The sequence below is a fragment of the Coregonus clupeaformis genome, chromosome 18, assembly GCF_020615455.1.
Source record: "Coregonus clupeaformis isolate EN_2021a chromosome 18, ASM2061545v1, whole genome shotgun sequence".
Classification (NCBI taxonomy): Eukaryota; Metazoa; Chordata; class Actinopteri; order Salmoniformes; family Salmonidae; genus Coregonus; species Coregonus clupeaformis.
In genome coordinates this window covers 5,823,197-5,846,257 of record NC_059209.1, presented here as the reverse complement: position 1 = coordinate 5,846,257, position 23,061 = coordinate 5,823,197, and the positions used below count along the sequence as shown (strand labels likewise).

The window sequence follows — 23,061 nt, the reverse complement described above, 5'->3', positions numbered from 1 at the left end:
GTGGTGCCAGGATAACAAACTCTCCCTCAACATGACCAAGACAAAGGAGATGATTGTGGACTACAGGAAAAAAATGAGGACTGAGCACGCCCCCATTCTCATCGACGGGGCTGTAGTGGAACAGGTTGAGAGCTTCAAGTTCCCTGGTGTCCACATCACCAACAAACTATCATGGTCCAAACACACCAAGACAGTCGTGCAGAGGGCACGACAAAGCCTATTCCCCCTGAAACGATTTGGCATGGGTCCTCAGATCCTCAAAAATTATACAGCTGCACCATTGAGAGCATCCTGACTGGTTGCATCACCGCCTGGTATGGCAACTGCTTGGCCTCCGACCGCAAGGCACTACAGAGGGTAGTGCGTACGGCCCAGTACATCACTGGGGCCAAGCTTCCTGCCATCCATGACCTCTGTACCAGGCGGTGTCAGAGGAAGGCCCTCAAAATTGTCAAAGACTCCAGCCACCCTAGTCATAGACTGTTCTCTCTGCTACCGCACGGCAAGCGGTACCGGAGTGCCAAGTCTAGGTCCAAAAGACTTCTCAACAGCTTCTACCCCCAAGCCATAAGACTCCTGAACAGCTAATCATGGCTACCCGGACTATTTGCACTGCCCCCCCCACCCATCTTTTTACGCTGCTGCTACTCTGTTAATTATTTATGCATAGTCACTTTAACTCTACCCCCATGTACATATTACTTCAACTACCTCAACTAGCCGGTGCCCCCGCACATTGACTCTGCACCGGTACCCCCCTGTATATATAGCCTCCCTACTGTTATTTTATTTTACTTCTGCTCTTTTTTTCTCAACACTTTTTTGTTGTTGTTTTATTTTACTTTTTTATTAAAAATAAATGCACTGTTGGTTAAGCGCTGTAAGTAAGCATTTCACTGTAATGTCTGCACCTGTTGTATTCGGCGCATGTGGCCAATAAAATTTGATTTGATTTGAGATGATCGTTGGCTTCAGGAAACAGCAGAGGGTGCACCCCCCTATCCACATCGGCGGGACCGCAGTGGAGAAGGTGGAAAGCTTCAAGTTCCTTGCAACCATGCAGACAGTGTGGTGAAGAAGGCGCCACAGCCTCAGGAGGCTGAAGAAATTTGGCTTGGAACCTAAAACCATCACAAACTTTTACAGATGCACATTTGAGAGTGCCCTGTCGGGCTGTATCAACGTCTGCTTTTTCTGTCTCTCTCTGTCCTCTCTCTATGTTCTCTCCCTCTTTCTCTCTCTCATCTCTCTGCCCCTCTCTCCCTCTCTCTCTCTCTCTATGTTCTCTCCCTCTCTCTCATCTCTGCCCCTCTCTCCCTCTCTCTCTCTCTATGTTCTCTCCCTCTCTCTCTCTCTTCTCTCTGCCCCTCTCTCTCTGTCTCTCTCTATGTTCTCTCCCTCTCTCTCTCTCTTCTCTCTGCCCCTCTCTCCCTCTCTCTCTCTCTATGTTCTCTCCCTCTCTCTCTCTTCTCTCTGCCCCTCTCTCCCTCTCTCTCTCTATGTTCTCTCCCTCTCTCTCTCTCTTCTCTCTGCCCCTCTCTCTCTGTCTCTCTCTCTATGTTCTCTCCCTCTCTCTCTCTCTTCTCTCTGCCCTTCTCTCCCTCTCTCTCTCTCTCTATGTTATCTCCCTCTCTCTCTCTCTTCTCTCTGCCCCTCTCTCCCTCTCTCTATGTTCTCTCCCTCTCTCTCTCTCTTCTCTCTGCCCCTCTCTCTCTCTCTCTCTCTCTCTCTCGCTCTCTCTCTCGCTCTCTCGCTCTCTCGCTCTCTCGCTCTCTCTCGCTCTCTTTCGACACTCTAAAGGATGGCAACAGAGGATGTCTCTCTGGTGTCTCTCTAGGCTTTCTAAGATTTAAAAGATTATCTTTCTCATCTTTTATTTATCAGGATGACAACCGCTGTTTCGATGTAGTGTTCTCTGAGTCGTCTTACTGTAGTCTTCCAACAGCTGTTTCTGTGTAGTGTTCTCTGAATCGTCCTACTGTAGTCTTCCAACAGCTGTTCCTGTGTAGTGTTCTGAGTCGTCCTACTGTAGTCTTCCAACAGCTGTTTCTGTGTAGTGTTCTGAGTCGTCCTACTGTAGTCTTCCAACAGCTGTTCCTGTGTAGTGTTCTGAGTCGTCCTACTGTAGTCTTCCAACAGCTGTACTATGTAGTGTTCTGAGTCATCCTACTGTAGTCTTCCAACAGCTGTTTCTGTGTAGTGTTCTGAGTCGTCCTACTGTAGTCTTCCAACAGCTGTTTCTGTGTAGTGTTCTCTGAGTCGTCCTACTGTAGTCTTCCAACAGCTGTTCCTGTGTAGTGTTCTGAGTCGTTCTACTGTAGTCTTCCAACAGCTGTTTCTGTGTAGTGTTCTCTGAGTCGTCCTACTGTAGTCTTCCAACAGCTGTTTCTGTGTAGTGTTCTGAGTCGTCCTACTGTAGTCTTCCAACAGCTGTTTCTGTGTAGTGTTCTGAGTCGTCCTACTGTAGTCTTTCAACAGCTGTTTCTGTGTAGTGTTCTCTGAGTTGTCCTACTGTAGTCTTTCAACAGCTGTTTCTGTGTAGTGTTCTGAGTCGTCCTACTGTAGTCTTCCAACAGCTGTTTCTGTGTAGTGTTCTGAGTCGTCCTACTGTAGTCTTCCAACAGCTGTTTCTGTGTAGTGTTCTGAGTCGTCCTACTGTAGTCTTCCAACAGCTGTTTCTGTGTAGTGTTCTCTGAGTCGTCCTACTGTAGTCTTCCAACAGCTGTTTCTGTGTAGTGTTCTGAGTCGTCCTACTGTAGTCTTCCAACAGCTGTTCCTGTGTAGTGTTCTCTGAGTCGTCCTACTGTAGTCTTCCAACAGCTGTTCCTGTGTAGTGTTCTGAGTCGTCCTACTGTAGTCTTCCAACAGCTGTTTCTGTGTAGTGTTCTCTGAGTCGTCCTACTGTAGTCTTCCAACAGCTGTTTCTGTGTAGTGTTCTGAGTCGTCCTACTGTAGTCTTCCAACAGCTGTTTCTGTCTAGTGTTCTGAGTCGTCCTGCTGTAGTCTTTCAACAGCTGTTTCTGTGTAGTGTTCTCTGAGTCGTCCTACTGTAGTCTTTCAACAGCTGTTTCTGTGTAGTGTTCTGAGTCGTCCTACTGTAGTCTTCCAACAGCTGTTTCTGTGTAGTGTTCTGAGTCGTCCTACTGTAGTCTTCCAACAGCTGTTTCTGTGTAGTGTTCTCTGAGTCGTCCTACTGTAGTCTTCCAACAGCTGTTTCTGTGTAGTGTTCTGAGTCGTCCTACTGTAGTCTTCCAACAGCTGTTTCTGTGTAGTGTTCTCTGAGTCGTCCTACTGTAGTCTTCCAACAGCTGTTTCTGTGTAGTGTTCTGAGTCGTCCTACTGTAGTCTTCCAACAGCTGTTCCTGTGTAGTGTTCTCTGAGTCGTCCTACTGTAGTCTTCCAACAGCTGTTCCTGTGTAGTGTTCTGAGTCGTCCTACTGTAGTCTTCCAACAGCTGTTTCTGTGTAGTGTTCTCTGAGTCGTCCTACTGTAGTCTTCCAACAGCTGTTTCTGTGTAGTGTTCTGAGTCGTCCTACTGTAGTCTTCCAACAGCTGTTTCTGTCTAGTGTTCTGAGTCGTCCTGCTGTAGTCTTTCAACAGCTGTTTCTGTGTAGTGTTCTCTGAGTCGTCCTACTGTAGTCTTTCAACAGCTGTTTCTGTGTAGTGTTCTGAGTCGTCCTACTGTAGTCTTCCAACAGCTGTTTCTGTGTAGTGTTCTGAGTCGTCCTACTGTAGTCTTCCAACAGCTGTTTCTGTGTAGTGTTCTCTGAGTCGTCCTACTGTAGTCTTCCAACAGCTGTTTCTGTGTAGTGTTCTGAGTCGTCCTACTGTAGTCTTCCAACAGCTGTTTCTGTGTAGTGTTCTCTGAGTCGTCCTACTGTAGTCTTCCAACAGCTGTTCCTGTGTAGTGTTCTGAGTCGTCCTACTGTAGTCTTCCAACAGCTGTTTCTGTGTAGTGTTCTCTGAGTCGTCCTACTGTAGTCTTCCAACAGCTGTTTCTGTGTAGTGTTCTGAGTCGTCCTACTGTAGTCTTCCAACAGCTGTTTCTGTGTAGTGTTCTGAGTCGTCCTACTGTAGTCTTCCAACAGCTGTTTCTGTGTAGTGTTCTCTGAGTTGTCCTACTGTAGTCTTCCAACAGCTGTTTCTGTGTAGTGTTCTGAGTCGTCCTACTGTAGTCTTCCAACAGCTGTTTCTGTGTAGTGTTCTGAGTCGTCCTACTGTAGTCTTCCAACAGCTGTTTCTGTGTAGTGTTCTGAGTCGTCCTACTGTAGTCTTCCAACAGCTGTTTCTGTGTAGTGTTCTGAGTCGTTCTACTGTAGTCTTTCAACAGCTGTTTCTGTGTAGTGTTCTGAGTCGTCCTACTGTAGTCTACCAACAGTTGTTTCTATGTAGTGTTCTCTGAGTCTTCCTACTGTAGTCTTCCAACTTGTCAAACGTGCTCTGTTCACACTTTTTCTAACACAGCACACACACTCACATTTGCACATCGCTGTAGATTTCAGCCTGCATTTGTCTGTTCTCGGTGTTGGAATTCAAACCTTATATGGCTTTCAGATGCCTGGTATAACTGTGTTTTTCAACTTTTTGATTGTCCTTTAGCACCCTAGCTACACTCTGTGTATGTTTTTGCTTGTCCACCCCCCCCAGATAGGTTATTTCTTTATGATCAACCACTGTTTGATCATCATCGCCACCCAGTTCAGAGAGACTAAAGCAGTCCTCACCTACTCAAACTCTGTGTTTCATTATGGTTGTCCCAAACTCTATGTTTGTCTTTGCTCGCCCAACAGATTGGTTATTTCTTCATGATATCAACCTCTGTCTCGTGGTCAAGCCGTGTTGACTTGCTCCTGCTCTAACTCTGTGAATTTCCATGGCTGTTCATGAAAGAGTCCCTAACTCTGTGTATATTCCTGTTTGCCCAACAGATTGGTTCTTTCTTCATGATCAACCTCTGCCTGGTGGTGATCGCCACCCAGTTCAGTGAGACGAAGCAGCGGGAGCACCAGCTGATGCAGGAGCAGAGAGCCCAGGCCCACTCCTCCTCTACTCTAGCCAGCATGACTGAGCCCTCGGCAGGCTGCTATGAGTCAGTCTTCCAGCTGGTCTGCCACGTCCTCCGCAAGGCCCGCAGGTATGGAGTGTGGAGGCACATTCATACCAAAAAAAACACATTGAAATACTAAGAGATACTAAGATGAGAAGTATATATTATATGTAATGATCAAATAGTTTTAATAATTATAAATAAAGAATAAAGTAGTCATATCGCAGGTATGGAGGCAGATTCATGCCAAAATAAATGTGAATATTTATATTTCTATAATTGATTTGATATGATGTTATGTGCTTCTTAACATGATAATGTCAAGTTGAAATAACTATAAAATCCCCAAATAAATTTTTATTTTGAGAATAAAACAAACAAAAATAAAACATTGAACAAAAAAAACATTGGCCTTCACCAGAGTGCATTGCTTTTCCCTTTAATGTTTCAATGTTTCAATTTCTTTTGGCATGAATGTGCTTCTATACACAGGAGGTCCATGGCGCTCTGTAACCGACTGTTGGGGAGGCCCAAGGAGGTGAAAGGAGCAGGGAGAAGCAGAGGAGGAGGAGGAGAGAAGACTAACGTGAATGGAGGAGGAAGAGGAGGAGGTGGAGAGAGTAGAGGGCTGCACAGACAGGGTGAGTGGCGAAGAGGGGGAGAGAGAGCGATGGAGGGTGGTTAGATTGGGAGTATGTAATATCGTTGCATAATTTGGAGGTTATGACATTCATAGGACACAGACTGGAAACAATAGATTGATTAATTAAAATATGAATTTGTGATGTCCATCTAATTTTCTAAGGTTATGACATTCAACAGATGAGTACAGAGAGAGAGAATCGTTGGACGTCATTCCCTTATTTGATCTTCAAAGTTCCCATTTTAACCCTTTCAGCGGTCCACTGTCCCCACCACACCAAGCCCGACCATGCCTCCCCAGGCGACTCCATTGCCCTCACTGTCGCCCCCGCCACCGACGGCTGCCCTCATTGTACCGTGGCCCTGTCAATCAGCGACGGGGAGGGACCTGCCGGCAGCCTGGCCAATGAGGAGGCGGAGGAAGGAGCTTTGGAGGAGACAGACGGGGAGGGCAGCCAATGTGGCGCCGGGAAGGAGGAAGTGAAAGGCGGGGCTGCCGCTAAAGATTCTGGGGGATGTAGGCGGGGGTGTGGGGAGCTGTGGGATGAGACGAGGTTGAAGTTGTTGGGGATCGTGGAGAGCAAGTACTTCAATAGAGGAATTATGATCGCTATCCTCATCAATACCATCAGTATGGGCATCGAACACCACAATCAAGTATGGATACTCTGTCTATCTTTCTCTATCCATCTCTGTCTGTCTGGATCTCTCTCTCTTTCTTTCTCTCTCTATCATTCTCTCTCTCTCTCCCTCGCTCTTCTTCTTTTCTCTTTGTCTTTCCCTCTATTTATTATGTCTTTTTCTATCTGCCTCATGTCCACCACTTTTCTCCCTGTCTCTTCTTTTAGTCTGCATGTGTGAACCACTCTGTCTTTCACCATCACTTTCCTCCTCTCTCCATATCCAGACTCCATATAGTGACCTTTCATTGACCCCTCTATGAAAAGGTCACAGTAGAACACAGTGAAATATTAACCTCCACTTTATAGTACATCCATAATGCAACAAATACACACATCTTTCTCCAGTCTCTCTCTCTCTCACTCCACATCCCTCGTTCTTTGTCTCTCCCTCACTCCACATCACTTGCTCTTTCTCTCTCACCACCTCCAACTCCGTCATCCACCCACTCTGTTCTTCCACCGCGGCAACAGAGAAATGTCTCTCATCTCAGAGGATGCTAAAGATAGAGAGAGAGGATAATTAAGGAGAGAGAGGTGGTCCTTTGGGAGAAGGACTATCTATGGTTACACACCCTTTCACACACAAACATACGGACACACACACGGACAAACACATGGACACACACACACACACACACACGGACAAACACATGGACACACACACACACACACACATACACACGGACAAACACATGGACACACACACACACACACACACATACACACGGACAAACACATGGACACACACACACACACACACGGACAAACACATGGACACACACACACACACACATACACACGGACAAACACATGGACACACACACACACACACATACACACGGACAGTAGGACTGTCTATGGTTACACAGCCTTTCTTCCAAGTGCTATGGTTTGACACACACATACAAACACAAACACACACACACTAGCACACATACACTAGCACACACACACATGGACAAATGCATCCACACACATCCACACACACACACACACAGACAGACACACTCCGTCCTCGTTTACTCTCAGACAGGTGAACATTTCACCTCCCAAATGCCGGATCAGAGGCGTCATCAGTGATGTCATCATAGGACAAATCTGTGTTAGGGATCGTGATTAGGTGGCAACCACAACACAGACACATTTAGCCAGACAGATTTACCATACATGGACGTGTGTGTGTGTGTGTGTGTCTAGAGAGAGAAAGAGGGACAGAGAAATCGAGAGAGAAAAAAAAGAGAGAGAAATTGTGCCACCACTCCGTGGCCTTTTTGACTGATCGATGCAGGCCTATCAATCACAGGGAGAGGGAGGGGAAAAGAAAGAGAGGGAGGGAGGGGAAGAAAGAGAGAGGGTGGGGATAGAAAGAGAGAGGGTGTGCGTGTATAAAGCAATGTACAAAGATCTCTCTCTCTCTCTCTCTCTCTCTCTCTCTCTCTCTCTCTCTCTCTCTCTCTCTCTCTCTCTCTCTCTCTCTCTCTCTCTCTCTCTCTCTCTCTCTCTCTCTATCTCTCTCTCACCCTCCACCAGCCTGAGGAACTAACCAATGTGTTGGAGATCTGTAACATAGTATTCACTAGTATGTTTGCCATGGAGATGATTCTGAAGATAACAGCGTCCGGATGTTTCAGCTATCTGAGAAACCCCTACAACGTGTTCGACGGTGTCATCGTCATTATCAGGTGGAAGGAATATCATCCAAATCTGTTGAACAATATAATCCCAATATTCAAACCAATCTATACCAAAATACAGGGGCGCAACTTTGGTTTTAGAAATGAGGGAGACGTCACATATTTATTTAAATTATTTGGGGGGGCAGATAAACACTCCAAACAGCGTACCCGACCCTTGGAGGCATCCACATGGTCCTAAAGCACACCGCGCCTCGCTTTGTATCACATTCCAATGATAAAACTTGGGGGGACAAAGTGAAAGTTGCGCCCCTGCTGAAATATGTTGAAATGTGCTGAAATATGTTGAAATGTGTTGAAATTCTAGATTGAGTCTGTTAATTCTCAAAGAAAGTCAAATCACTAAACCTTGTCTCCCCATCCCCTCTTCATCCCTCCCCCCATCACTCCCTCCCCCCATCCCTCCCTCCCCTGCCCTACCTCTCTCCAGTGTGTGTGAGATCATCGGCCAGTCTGATGGAGGTCTGTCCATATTGAGGACCTTCAGACTCCTTCGTGTCCTAAAGCTAGTAAGGTTCATGCCCGCGCTGCGCAGACAGCTAGTGGTCCTGATGAAGACCATGGATAATGTGGCTACCTTCTGTATGCTGTTGATGCTGTTTATCTTTATATTCAGGTACACACACACACGCAGGGACGTACACACACACACGCAGGGACGTACACACACACACAGGGACGTACACACACACACACGCACACACACACACACACACAGGGACACACACACACACACAGGGACGTACACACACACACACACACACGCAGGGACGTACACACACACACACAGGGACGTACACACACACACACACACAGGGACGTACACACACACCCACACACACAGGGACGTACACACACACACACACACACACACGCACACACACACACACACACACACACACAGGAACGTACACACACACACACACACAGGGACGTACACACACACACACACACAGGGACGTACACGCACACACAGGGACGTACACACACGCAGGGACGTACACACACACACACACACGCAGGGACGTACACACACACACACACACGCAGGGACGTACACACACACACACACACACGACTTTGTACACATCTACACTACCAGTCAAAAGTTTGGACACACCTACTCATTCAAGGGTTCTTCTTTATTTGTACAATTTTTTACATTGTAGAATAATAGTGAAGACATCAAAACTATGAAATAACACAAATGGAATCATTTAGTAACCAAAAAAGTGTTAAACAAATCAAAATATATTTGATATTTGTGATTCTTCAAATAGCCACCCTTTACCTTGCCAGCTTTGCACACTCTTGGCATTCTCTCAACCAGCTTCATGAGGTAGTCACCTGAAATGCATTTCAATTAACAGGTGTGCCTTCTTAAAAGTTAATTTGTGGAATTTATTTCCGTCATAATGCGTTTGAGCCAATCAGTTGTGTTGTGACAAGGTAGGGGGGTATACAGAAAATAGCCCTATTTGGTGAAAGACCAAGTCCATATTATGGCAAGAACAGCTCAAATGAGCAAAGAGAAACGACAGTCCATCATTACTTTAAGACATGAAGGTCATTCAATACGGAACATTTCAAGAACTTTGAAAGTTTCGTCATGTGCAGTTGCAAAAACCATCAAGCGCTATCATGAAACTGGCTCTCATGAGGACCGCCACAGGAATGGTAGACCTAGAGTTACCTCTGCTGCAGAGGATAAGTTCATTAGAGTTGCCAGCCTCAGAAATTGCTGCCCAAATACATGCTTCACAGAGTTCAAGTCACAGACACATCTCAACATCAACTGTTCAGAGGGAACTATGTAATAAGGCCTTCATGGTCGAATTGCTGCAAAGAAACCACAACTAAAGGATACCAATAAGAAGAAGAGACCTGCTTGGGCCAAGAAACACGAGCAATGGACATTAAAATGGTGGGATTCGTCCTTTGGTCTGGAGTCCAAATTTGAGATTTTTGGTTCAAACCGCCATGTCTTTGTGAGATGCGGTGTAATGAACGGATGATCTCCGCATGTGTAGTTCCCACCGTAAAGCATGGAGGAGGTGTTATGGTGTGGGGGTGCTTTGCTGGTGACACTGTCTGTGATTTATTTAGAATTCAAGGCACACTTAACCAGCATGGCTACCACAACATTCTGCAGCGATACGCCATCCCATCTGGTTTGGGCTTAGTGGGACTATCATTTGTTTTTCAACAGGACAATAACCTAACACACCTCCAGGCTGTGTAAGGGCTATTTTACCAAGAAGGAGAGAGATGGAGTGCTGCATCAGATGACCTGGCCTCCACAATTCCCCGACCAGAACCCAGTTGAGATGGTTTGGGATGAGTCAGACGGCAGAGTGAAGGAAAAGCAGCCAACAATTGCTCAGCATATGTGGGAACTCCTTCAAGACTGTTGGAAAAGCATTCCAGGTGAAGCTGGTTGAGAGAATGCCAAGAGTGTGCAAAGCTGTCATCTGTAGCTCAATTGGTAGAGCATGGCGCTTGTAACGCCAGGGTAGTGGGTTCGATCCCCGGGACCACCCATATGTAAAAATGTATGCGCACATGACTGTAAGTCGCTTTGGATAAAAGCGTCTGCTAAATGGCATATTATTATTATTATTAAGGAAAAGGGTGGCTATTTCAAGAATCTCAAATATAAAATATATTTTGATTTATTTATCACTTTTTTGGTTGCTACAAGATTCCCATATGTGTTATTTCATAGTTTTGATGTCTTCACTATAATTATTATTATGTAGATAAAAATAAAGAAAAACACTTGAATGAGTAGGTGTGTCCGAACCTTTGACTGGTACTGTATACAGTGGGGGGGGAAAGTATTTAGTCAGCCACCAATTGTGCAAGTTCTCCCACTTAAAAAGATGAGAGAGGCCTGTAATTTTCATCATAGGTACACGTCAACTATGACAGACAAAATGAGAAAAGAAAATCCAGAAAATCACATTGTAGGAATTTTAATGAATTTATTTGCAAATTATGGTGGAAAATAAGTATTTGGTCAATAACAAAAGTTTCTCAATACTTTGTTATATACCCTTTGTTGGCAATGACACAGGTCAAACGTTTTCTGTAAGTCTTCACAAGGTTTTCACACACTGTTGCTGGTATTTTGGCCCATTCCTCCATGCAGATCTCCTCTAGAGCAGTGATGTTTTGGGGCTGTCGCTGGGCAACACAGACTTTCAACTCCCTCCAAAGATTTTCTATGGGGATGAGATCTGGAGACTGGCTAGGCCACTCCAGGACCTTGAAATGCTTCTTACGAAGCCACTCCTTCGTTGCCCGGGCGGTGTGTTTGGGATCATTGTCATGCTGAAAGACCCAGCCACGTTTCATCTTCAATGCCCTTGCTGATGGAAGGAGGTTTTCACTCAAAATCTCATGATACATGGCCCCATTCATTCTTTCCTTTACACGGATCAGTCGTCCTGGTCCCTTTGCAGAAAAACATCCCCAAAGCATGATGTTTCCACCCCCATGCTTCATAGTAGGTATGGTGTTCTTTGGATGCAACTCAGCATTCTTTGTCCTCCAAACATGACGAGTTGAGTTTTTACCAAAAAGTTCTATTTTGGTTTCATCTGACCATATGACATTCTCCCAATCCTCTTCTGGATCATCCAAATGCACTCTAGCAAACTTCAGACGGGCCTGGACATGTACTGGCTTAAGCAGTGGGACACGTCTGGCACTGCAGGATTTGAGTCCCTGGCGGCGTAGTGTGTTACTGATGGTAGGCTTTGTTACTTTGGTCCCAGCTCTCTGCAGGTCATTCACTAGGTCCCCCCGTGTGGTTCTGGGATTTTTGCTCACCGTTCTTGTGATCATTTTGACCCCACGGGGTGAGATCTTGCATGGAGCCCCAGATCGAGGGAGATTATCAGTGGTCTTGTATGTCTTCCATTTCCTAATAATTGCTCCCACAGTTGATTTCTTCAAACCAAGCTGCTTACCTATTGCAGATTCAGTCTTCCCAGCCTGGTGCAGGTCTACAATTTTGTTTCTGGTGTCCTTTGACAGCTCTTTGGTCTTGGCCATAGTGGAGTTTGGAGTGTGACTGTTTGAGGTTGTGGACAGGTGTCTTTTATACTGATAACAAGTTCAAACAGGTGCCATTAATACAGGTAACAAGTGGAGGACAGAGGAGCCTCTTAAAGAAGAAGTTACAGGTCTGTGAGAGCCAGAAATCTTGCTTGTTTGTAGGTGTCCAAATACTTATTTTCCACCATAATTTGCAAATAAATTCATTAAAAATCCTACAATGTGATTTTCTGGAGAGAAAAAATCTCAATTTGTCTGTCATCGTTGACGTGTACCTATGATGAAAATTACAGGCCTCTCTCATCTTTTTAAGTGGGAGAACTTGCACAATTGGTGGCTGACTAAATACTTTTCCCCCCCACTGTATGTACATTCACACACACACAAACACACACATACGCAGGCAGGCACAATCACATGAACACACCTGGTACGCATTCACTCACACACACACACTCACCATGCACACAGTGTATAGTATGTGTGTAAGTGTGCCTGTCTTCTTCTTCTTCTTCTTCTTCTTCTTCTTCTTCTTCTTCTTCTTCTTCTTCTTCTTCTTCTTCTTCTTCTTCTTCTTCTTCTTCTTCTTCTTCTTCTTCTTCTTCTTCTTCTTCTTCTTCTTCTTCTTCTTCTTCTTCTTCTTCTTCTTCTTCTTCTTCTTCCATTCAGGCGCTTCAGTTCCACTTCAGAGTGCAGAGGTATACACAGGAGAGATGGATTATATTGACAATGCCCTCCTATTAATGTCAATAAAATGAAAACTACACAAACACACTCCATGGCTGGTTACATAAGCTTGGCTTACAACTAACATGTTTCAGCAAACATCCCCACATCAGGTTATGATTTAGCCATTCTTATTCCCTGGACCACCTTTTAAAAAATGTTTATATATCCTTGGGTTGCAGTATCTTGGGGATGAGTGTAGTTTTCTATTGGTCTTATTAAAATACAAGTGTATTCGCTATCTTGTGTTGCAGTATCTTGGGCATGCATATCTTTGGCTGTAAATTCAGCCTGAAGACAGAGGCAGGAGACACTGTTCCAGACAGGAAGAACTTTGACTCTCTACTGTGGGCCATCGTCACTGTGTTTCAGGTAATGGGAGGTAGTAGGCATGACCTCCACCTCCCCTCTAGCTCTCCTCTCATCCCTCTCTCCTCCTCTCATCCCTCTCTCCTCCTCTCATCCCTCTCTCCTTCTCTCATCCCTCTCTCCTCTCCTTCTCTCTCCCTCTCTCCTTCTCTCATCCTTTTCTCCTTCTCTCATCCCTCTCTCCTTCTCTCATCCTTCTCTCCTTCTCTCTCCCTCTCTCCTTCTCTCTCCCTCTCTCCTTCTCTCATCCGTCTCTCCTTCTCTCTCCCTCTCTCCTTCTCTCTCCCTCTCTCCTTCTCTCATCCAACTCTCCTTCTCTCATCCCTCTCTCTGCTCCTTCTCTCATCCCTCTCTCCTCTCCTTCTCTCATCCCTCTCTCCTCTCCTTCTCTCTCCCTCTCTCCTTCTCTCATCCCTCTCTCCTCCTCTCATCCCTCTCTCCTTCTCTCATCCCTCTCTCCTCTCCTTCTCTCTCCCTCTCTCCTTCTCTCATCCTTTTCTCCTTCTCTCTCCCTCTCTCCTTCTCTCTCCCTCTCTCCTTCTCTCATCCAACTCTCCTTCTCTCATCCCTCTCTCCTCTCCTTCTCTCATCCCTCTCTCCTCTCCTTCTCTCATCCCTCTCTCCTCTCCTTCTCTCTCCCTCTCTCCTTCTCTCATCCTTCTCTCCTTCTCTCTCCCTCTCTTCTCTCATCCAACGCTCCTTCTCTCACCCTTCTCCCCTTCTCTCATCCCTCTCTCCTCTCCTTCTCTCATCTCTCTCTCCTCTCCTTCTCTCATCCCTCTCTCCTTCTCTCTCCCTCTCTCCTTCTCTCTCACTCTCTCCTTCTCTCATCCTTCTCTCCGTCTCTCATCCCTCTATCCTTCTCTCATCCCTCTCTCCTTCTCTCATCCCTCTCTCCTCTCCTTCTCTCATCCCTCTCTCCTTCTCTCTCCCTCTCTCCTTCTCTCATCCTTCTCTCCTTCTCTCTCCCTCTCTCCTTCTCTCTCCCTCTCTCCTTCTCTCATCCAACTCTCCTTCTCTCACCCCTCTCTCCTTCTCTCATCCCTCTCTCCTCTCCTTCTCTCATCCCTCTCTCCTCTCCTTCTCTCTCCCTCTCTCCTTCTCTCATCCTTCTCTCCTTCTCTCTCCCTCTCTTCTCTCATCCAACGCTCCTTCTCTCACCCTTCTCCCCTTCTCTCATCCCTCTCTCCTCTCCTTCTCTCATCTCTCTCTCTTCTCCTTCTCTCATCCCTCTCTCCTTCTCTCTCCCTCTCTCCTTCTCTCTCACTCTCTCCTTCTCTCATCCTTCTCTCCGTCTCTCATCCCTCTATCCTTCTCTCATCCCTCTCTCCTTCTCTCATCCCTCTCTCCTCTCCTTCTCTCATCCCTCTCTCCTCTCCTTCTCTCTCCCTCTCTCCTTCTCTCTCCCTCTCTCCTTCTCTCATCCTTCTCTCCTTCTCTCTCCCTCTCTCCTTCTCTCTCCCTCTCTCCTTCTCTCATCCAACTCTCCTTCTCTCACCCCTCTCTCCTTCTCTCATCCCTCTCTCCTTCTCTCATCCCTCTCTCCTTCTCTCATCCCTCTCTCCTTCTCTCATCCCTCTCTCCTCTCCTTTTCTCATCTCTCTCTCCTCTCCTTCTCTCACCCCTCTCTCCTTCTCTCATCCCTCTCTCCTTCTCTCACCCCTCTCTCCTTTTCTCATCTCTCTCTCCTCTCCTTTTCTCATCTCTCTCTCCTCTCCTTTTCTCATCCCTCTCTCCTTCTCTCATCCCTCTCTCCTTCTCTCATCCCTCTCTCCTGTCCTTCTCTCATCCTTCTCTACTTCTCTCTCTGTGTAGATCCTAACCCAGGAGGACTGGAACACGGTGCTGTATAATGGAATGGCCGCCACCTCTCCTCTAGCTGCTCTGTACTTCGTAGCTCTCATGACGTTTGGGAACTACGTCCTCTTCAACCTGCTGGTGGCCATCTTGGTAGAGGGCTTTCAGGCTGAGGTAAGAGTTTAAGCTTTTTAGGGGGAGGTGGAGGGAATTAAGATAATTTAAACCAATGACATGGCATAGGTCTTTTGATGTAGCATTCATGTTCTTCCTCCTCTCTCCCTCCCACTCTTCATCCATTCCTCACCCTTTCTCTCTTGCTCTCCCTCCCTCTTTTTCCCTCTCTCTCTCGCTTGCTCTCTCTCTCTTTTCCTCTGTCTTTCTCTCTCCTTCCCTATTTTTCCTCTCTTCATCAGGGAGATGCTAATCGCTCGTATTCAGATGATGACAGTTTCCCCTCTAACTTTGACGAGAGTGAGAAGCTTAATGATTCTCTCAAACTGTCTGGTGAGTCTTCATATACTGCATTCAAAATATAATGCTGTGGTTTGGATTTTAGCATTCAGAATACAAAGCCTGTACAATCGTTTCAAGGATAGTTTTTTTCTGAGAGGACAAAGCAGAGCATTTTTTATGCTCATGTTCAAGGATGTGGGGGGGAGGGGGGAGAAGAAACCATTAAAAATATGTTTCCATTTCAGTTGTTGGTATAGCATCCTTGAAACTATTGTACATGGACTAGGTATTCAGTCACAGACAAAAGAAGAATGTGGCTTGTTTTTGCGGTTCCCAAGAGAATGATTGAAATCAGTGAACATTTTGTTATAGGTGAGAGCATAACTAAATACAAACACACAACATTATTGAAAGAGAAAAAGAGACTGATAAAGGAGGATGGGATTCATACCAAAGTAGAGCCATGCAGTGAAGAGTTATAGTGCACAGAGTGCTAAAGTAGACAGGGACAAAGATGAAGACAGGAAGTGGTGTTCTTGTTGTTTTGGGTTCATTCTGGGTAGCACTCAGTGTTCTCTACTACAACACAAGCACACACACACACTCCCGTCCCCCCCACCCACCCACACACACCAACTCTTCCTCACTGTCTCCCAATTCCATTCCAGATGTCCTCACCTTATTTGAACCAAGGCAGCTTCAAGCTCTGCTCAGACTGAAAGAGTGAAAGAGAAAAGAGAGTGAGACTACGTGTTCTAACTGACAAAAATAACCCTGTCTGTTATCTATAAATCATAACTCTAACCCTGGGGTTAGCCAACCAGCTTACACAGCCCCCCAAGCTCAGCCAGGGACACTATTAGATCAGCTAAGACCTGGAGAATACACATCATGAACATTGTAACTCTATCATTATAACTCCATCCTGCTAATCCTGCAAGGTATAACATATATTCTGTATAGCCTGACCTCCGTAGAGTACCACAGTATGAGTCATAATACCCATAAAACCTAGCGGTTAAACAAGGAAATGGTTCCAATAGTTTTTCCCAAAGAGGATTTTAGAAACAATTAAAATAAGAGCTGTGTTTCGTGTAGGCTTACCCTGGCATGACGTTTTGATAACCATGTAAATCTCTCTCATACAAGGTGACTTTTATCAATATATTCGTCTATATTTACCCCCAACAAATGAAATGCTAATTAGCTGCTAATGTGGCTATTATAAAGAAGTACAAATGCCGTGATGATCTGGAAGAGACTGCCGAATCGAAGCAATGGTAAGAATCTCTGGATTAACTATCTAATGTTAGCTAAATGTAGTAATGAATAAATTGACTACATTTCTTTAAATGTACCTGTTAGCAAAGGGGCCAGCTAGAGAGGACGTGCAGGAGCTTGCAGCCATTTGTAGTCTTGCATGATGTCTACTTTGATGCTAATTGTCATTTTCGAATCTGAGAGTAAATAGAGCTGAAATATATTGATAAAAGTCACCTTGTCCGAGAGAGATTTACATGGTTATCAAAACGTCACGCCAGGGTAAGCCTACACGAAACACCGCCCTTATTTTAAGTGTTTCTAAAATCCCCTGTGGGAAAAATGAATGGTGGTAAAACGATTGGAACTATTTCCCTGTTTGACCGCTAGGTTTTATGGGTATTGTGACACCTCCAATGTGGGGCTCTATGTGAGGATTCCTGTTGTGGATAACTCTGTTCTGTGTCTCCTTGGGGTGCTAAATTATGGATGTCCACAGCTGTGGTTTAGAGAAGACTGGAGAGTATGAATCATGTGTGTTTGGTATTGGAATATATCAAACAAGTGGAACTGGCTGGGGGTATATGAGGATTTAGGAAACACTACAAGGGCTGTTTTAGAGACACAATTTAATTGTGAATAAACCTCTGTCCTTTTTCTTTTTCTTTTTCTTCTTTTACTTTTACTTCTTATTTTTCTTCTTCTTCTTCTTCTTCTTCTTCTTCTTCTTCTTCTTCTTCTTCTTCTTCTTCTTCTTCTTCTTCTTCTTCTTCTTCTTCTTCTTCTTCTTCTTCTTCTTCATCTTTGCCCCTTTAGATCCTAAGATCTGCACTTTGACCCCTAACGGGCACCTGGAGTTGACCCCGGTGATGACCCCCAGAGGGTCGTACCCCGCTGACAGGTTGACATATGCCCTGGGGTCACGGAAGAGCAGTGTCATGAGTCTGGGCAAGGCCAACCTGGAGCAGAGGAGATCATTATCTCTTGTGAGATGTAACACACACACACACACTCAACCATTAACCCAGAATTTCTTAGTGTAAATACCCTTAAAAGAACACTTGCCCTAACAGCAACACTTAGCATATCGTAAATATAACAACTATTCTTTAAATGTGAAGTCCACAGTCTATGATTTCCTAGACCCAGACGATCGACAAGTTGCATTACTCACGTTACACACTACACACCACATAATGTCAGTTATCAAGGGTCTGCTTAGCCACTAGTCAGCCGTAGACTATTCCGGATGGAGTCTTCACTCCGATAAACATTCTCGACGACAAGGGAGATTCTGATCTCAACGTTCCCAGTTCAGGAACTCCCTCGACTCCACGCATCTGTCTGTCGAGCCGAAGCCTGCCTTTGGTTGATTGAGCCTGGCTCGGCTCCCGGGCTTCCAGTCGCCATGGCAACCCCCGTTAATTGAGAGAGAGAGAGAGAGAGAGAGAGAGAGAGAGAGAGAGAGAGAGAGAGAGAGAGAGAGAGAGAGAGAGAGAGAGAGAGAGAGAGAGAGAGAGAGAGAGAGAGAGAGAGAAGATTATGTATAGTTTAGTGACATACTTGTCTCCATTGTCACATGTTAACAATGTAAGACATCTTTGCTGAAGGTCTCCCCATACCTTTTATACTCCACTGCCTAGGGGTCAAAGTTAACAGGATTATTTCTGTACCCTACCATAGTTTGAGAGAGTTCCAAGTGAATTGTTTGGTCACAGATGTCATTTTGAATTTACTCAATTTACCTGAAGAATCTAAAAACTAGTTTCTGTCTTTCTTCCACTGATGTTTTGATGTATCTCTGTTTAATAAGGTGAGACACATCTCACAAAAAAATGAAAGGGGGGGAAAGAAATAAGCGTTGCTACGGCAACGGCAGTATAAATTCCTCCGGTAGAGTATATAGCTGTGAATAAGACTGTGATTGTCGTCACTGGGACGATTCCAGAAGTAAACCATGTAATTATCCTGACAGTGTCTGTTACCTTCCAGGGCACCACACACACTGTTTAGAACGGTCAGTTATCTCAGTTGGTAAAGTTTAATTTGAACGTCTGCAGAAAAACTGTCTATAAAGTACAAATACGTATATATATTTATAAATTATATACATATATATATATATACAGTACCAGTCAAAAGTTTGGACACCTACTCATTCAAGGGTTTTTCTTTATTTTTACTATTTTCTACATTGTAACATCAAAACTATGAAATAACACATATGGAATCATGTAGTAACCAAAAAAGTGTTAAACAAATCAAAATATATGTTATATTTGAGATTCTTGAAATAGCCACCCTTTGCCTTAATGACAGCTTTGCACACTCTTGGCATTCTCTCAACCAGCTTCACCTGGAATGCTTTTCCAACAGTCTTGAAGCAGTTTCCACATATGCTGAGCACTTGTTGGCTGCTTTTCCTTCACTCTGCTGTCCGACTCATCCCAAACCATCTCAATTGGGTTGAGGTCGGGGGATTGTGGAGGCCAGGTCATCTGATGCAGCACTCCATCACTGTCCTTCTTGGTAAAATAGCCCTTACACAGCCTGGAGGTGTGTTGGGTCATTGTCCTGTTGAAAAACAAATGATAGTCCCACTAAGCCCAAACCAGATGGGATGGCGTATCACTGCAGAATGCTGTGGTAGCCATGCTGGTTAAGTGTGCCTTGAATTCTAAATAAATCACAGACAGTGTCACCAGCAAAGCACCCCCACACCATAACACCTCCTCCTCCATGCTTTACGATGGGAACTACACATGCGTAACCAAATATCTCAAATTTGGACTCCAGACCAAAGGACAAATTTCCACCGGTCTAATGTCCATTGCTCGTGTTTCTTGGCCCAAACAGGTCTCTTCTTATTATTGGTGTCCTTTAGTAGTGGTTTCTTTGCTGCAAATCTACCATGAAGGCCTGATTCACACAGTCCCCTCTGAACAGTTGATGTTGAGATGTGTCTGTGACTTGAACTCTGTGAAGCATTTATTTGGGCTGCAATTTCTGAGGCTGGAAACTCTAATTAAATTATCCTCTGCAGCAGAGGTAACACTGGGTCTTCTATTCCTGTGGCGGTCCTCATGAGAGCCAGTTTCATCATAGCGCTTGATGGTTTTTGCGACTGCACTTGAAGAGACTTTCAAAGTTCCATATTGACTGACCTTCATGTCTTAAAGTAATGATGGACTGTCGTTGCTCTTTGCTTATTTGAGCTGTTCTTGCCATAATATGGACTTGGTCTTTTACCAAATAGAGAACAACTCAATGTTAGCAAGGTGTCAATAATGTTTTGTACACTCAGTGAATATATAATATATACAACATGTATAGGGAGGCAGGTAGCTTAGTGGTTAAGAGCGTTGTGCCAGTAACCGAAAGGTAGCTGGTTCTAATCCCCAAGCCGACTAGGTGAAAAATCTGTTGATGTGCCCTTGAGCAAGGCACTTAACCCTAATTGCTCCTGTAAGTCACTCTGGATAAGAGTGTCTGCTAAATGACTAAAATGTAAATGTAATGTATTTACCAATGTATACATTTCAAATACCTGTTTTTTTTCTGATGTTGTCTTTTGTTGTCTTTGTTACAGCGCCACGGCCGCAGTTCCCTGCACCACCATTGGGGTCGGCCTCCCCCTCCTCAGGGTGCATGGAACCGCAGGTAGATAGTTAGATCCATAGAATACTTGATTACTTCATTAATCATTTATTGATAATTCATTAATCAGTCATACTCTATTAATCCTTCTTAAATCATTAAAGTAACCTTCTTGATCCATAATGAATTGTGTAATACACTATTAATCTCATTAATGCATCAATCCTTTGTGAATCAGTTATAAATACTTGATTAACTCTTAATGTATCCACTACATTCTGCCTCCGCTCAGGTCCAGCTGGAACAGCCTGGGTTGTCCCTCCCGGGGGCTGGGGGGGGTGGGAGCGGGTGTGGTGGGAGGAAGCCTCCGTGTCCGAAGCCCCCACTCCCACACCCACTCCCTTTACCACTCGGCCGAGCACGAGCTCCTCCTCTCCCCCGCTCTCCACCTCCCCCCTCACCACGCTCCCCCTCTCCCCCTCCTCTCCCGACGCAATGCCATCCGGCACCGGGACCGCCGTGCTCTCTCCCTGGAGCTCCCCAACATGCTGCAGGTCCCCGGGGGACCTCCGCCTCGCCCCTATCCCAGGATGAGGAGTGTTTCTGGGGGAGGGAGCAGCGGCAGTGGGGGTATGGTGGTGGAGCACCATGATTGTAATGGGAAGGCTCCTAGTCCTATTGGTCTTACGGGTCCCCAGACTGCCCAACTCCTAGGGGAGATCTTCCCCCAGCTTAACCTCGCCAAGGACAGGTCTGACTTGGATGAGGAGATAGACTATGTGAGTGTTACTGTAAGACTGGCTAGAAATGAATAGTCTATGTTTACCCAGAGAGTATTTACTCTATGGAAAAATGTCTCTAGTGGAATCTGCCTTGACTGAAATGACTTCCAAATAATTGTATCAAACATTACCACAGGAGGTGTCCACCCACTTTGCTGTATTGCTAATACATTTTCCCTCTTCTCTTTCTTTCTTTCTTTCTCTCTCTCTCTCTCTCTCTCTCTCTCTCTCTCTCTCTCTCTCTCTCTCTCTCTCTCTCTCTCTCTCTCTCTCTCTCTCTCTCTCTCTCTCTCTCTCTCTCTCTCTCTCACTCTGTCTCACTCTGTCTCTCTCTCTCTCTCTCTCACACTCTCTCTCTCTCTCTCTCTCTCTCTCTCTCTCTCTCTCTCTCTCTCTCTCTCTGTCTCTCTCTCTCTCTCTCTCTCTCTCTCTCTCTCTCTCACTCTCTCTCACTCTGTCTCTCTCTCTCTCTCTCTCTCTCTCTCTCTCTCTCTCTCTCTCTCTCTCTCTCTCTCTCTCTCTCTCTCTCTCACTCTGTCTCTCTCTCTCTCTCTCTCTCTCTCACACTCTCTCTCACTCTGTCTCTCTCTCTCTCTCTCTCTCTCTCTCTCTCTCTCTCTCTCTCTCTCTCTCTCTCTCTCTCTCTCTCTCTCTCTCACTCTGTCTCTCTCTCTCTGTCCTCCCTCTCCTCCTCTCTTCCTCCTCTAGAGTATGTGTTTCCGTATCCATAAGATGATGGAGGTGTACAGGCCTGACTGGTGTGAGACCAGAGAGGACTGGTCTGTCTACCTCTTCTCACCACAGAACAAGTATGTTACTCAGACACAAACACACATACAGGTCCGTCTATCTCTTGTCAACGCAGAATAAATGAGTGTGAAACGTATTTTAAATTACATGAAATTATCGTTTAACTGCCAAGTAGAGAAGAAAACCAGTATTTCTTCGGCCTTCGAGGGTTTGTGATTAAATAGCCCCGATCGCATTTTATAGGTCTGAAAAGCTTTTAAAATGTAACTCACCTTATCCAAGAATATTTACACAATGTATTTTCCAAGAAAAGCTATCAGAACCTGAAAGGTAGACTCAGCGAAATGACGATATCACAAGCAGCACCGGAGATATTGAGATGAGCGATATGCAAGACGTACTACGGGACAAAAACAGCAGAGAAGTTGAGCCTCTCACTTCAACGCTCTTAGTTGTTGTGGAAATTGACACACTATGTTGTTTACTTTGTGCATCGACATTGTATCGCTGAGTCTACCTTTAAAGCTATTTTTTCTGTACAATCCCCACCACTATAGCTCTGCTACCCGACCCGAGCCTGACGGGCCCTGACATTATACACCGGGTTAGGGCCTGTTATTTCATAAATAACTAGGGTATGGGCAGGACTCGGGTATCATTAAATAGATCTCTAACATTTTGAAGCTGAGCCATTTGCTCGTGCTCTGCTGCGCAGTACAGTCATATCTGACTAAGATCATAACATGTTGTCAGAAGTGCTTCAGCCTCGTCAAATAGAAGACAGGAGAGATTATTTCACAGAACATAAGTTCCTTGAGTTTTGTCAGAGTTTAGAGTGACGAAAGTAGCTAACTGTTCTCTCATGTCTCGTCATTGAGTAGAGCAGCCCAAGCAGAGCTGTTTCTATGAATACTCACAGACTCAGAGCCGCCATTGTCAGAGTGCATGCAGAGCGAGCTGCGAACAGAGAGCGAGTGACAGAAAGAGAGGAGCAGCTAATGGATTTACTAACGGAGGAAGTTATTTCTGATTTCAGGTTTCGGGCAGGGCCGGGCCTTAAATTTGACAGAAGAAATCTTGGGTCTGAGTAGGGCTCAGGCTTAAAATTCAGGCCTGTGCAGGGCTCTACCCATCCCTACCCATTTCATAGAAAGTGCATTGACTTCCTAGCAGTATTATAATAGGTAAATTTAGTA

At 45.3% G+C, this 23,061-nt stretch overlaps 1 protein-coding gene across 1 annotated transcript in view; it reads left to right on the top strand.

Annotated features, from left to right (window-relative positions):
- The window catches only part of LOC121553878 (voltage-dependent T-type calcium channel subunit alpha-1I-like), a 174,478-nt gene that overhangs the window by 89,321 nt on the left and 62,096 nt on the right, over positions 1-23,061 (top strand). The window contains exons 9-20 of the mRNA XM_045227043.1: positions 4,929-5,134; positions 5,540-5,688; positions 5,946-6,346; positions 7,903-8,054; positions 8,497-8,682; positions 13,109-13,226; positions 15,039-15,194; positions 15,437-15,527; positions 17,553-17,722; positions 20,326-20,396; positions 20,626-21,112; positions 21,824-21,924. Coding sequence (XP_045082978.1) covers positions 4,929-5,134; positions 5,540-5,688; positions 5,946-6,346; positions 7,903-8,054; positions 8,497-8,682; positions 13,109-13,226; positions 15,039-15,194; positions 15,437-15,527; positions 17,553-17,722; positions 20,326-20,396; positions 20,626-21,112; positions 21,824-21,924 — 2,288 coding nt within the window. The remainder of the gene's footprint in view (positions 1-4,928; positions 5,135-5,539; positions 5,689-5,945; positions 6,347-7,902; positions 8,055-8,496; positions 8,683-13,108; positions 13,227-15,038; positions 15,195-15,436; positions 15,528-17,552; positions 17,723-20,325; positions 20,397-20,625; positions 21,113-21,823; positions 21,925-23,061) is intronic.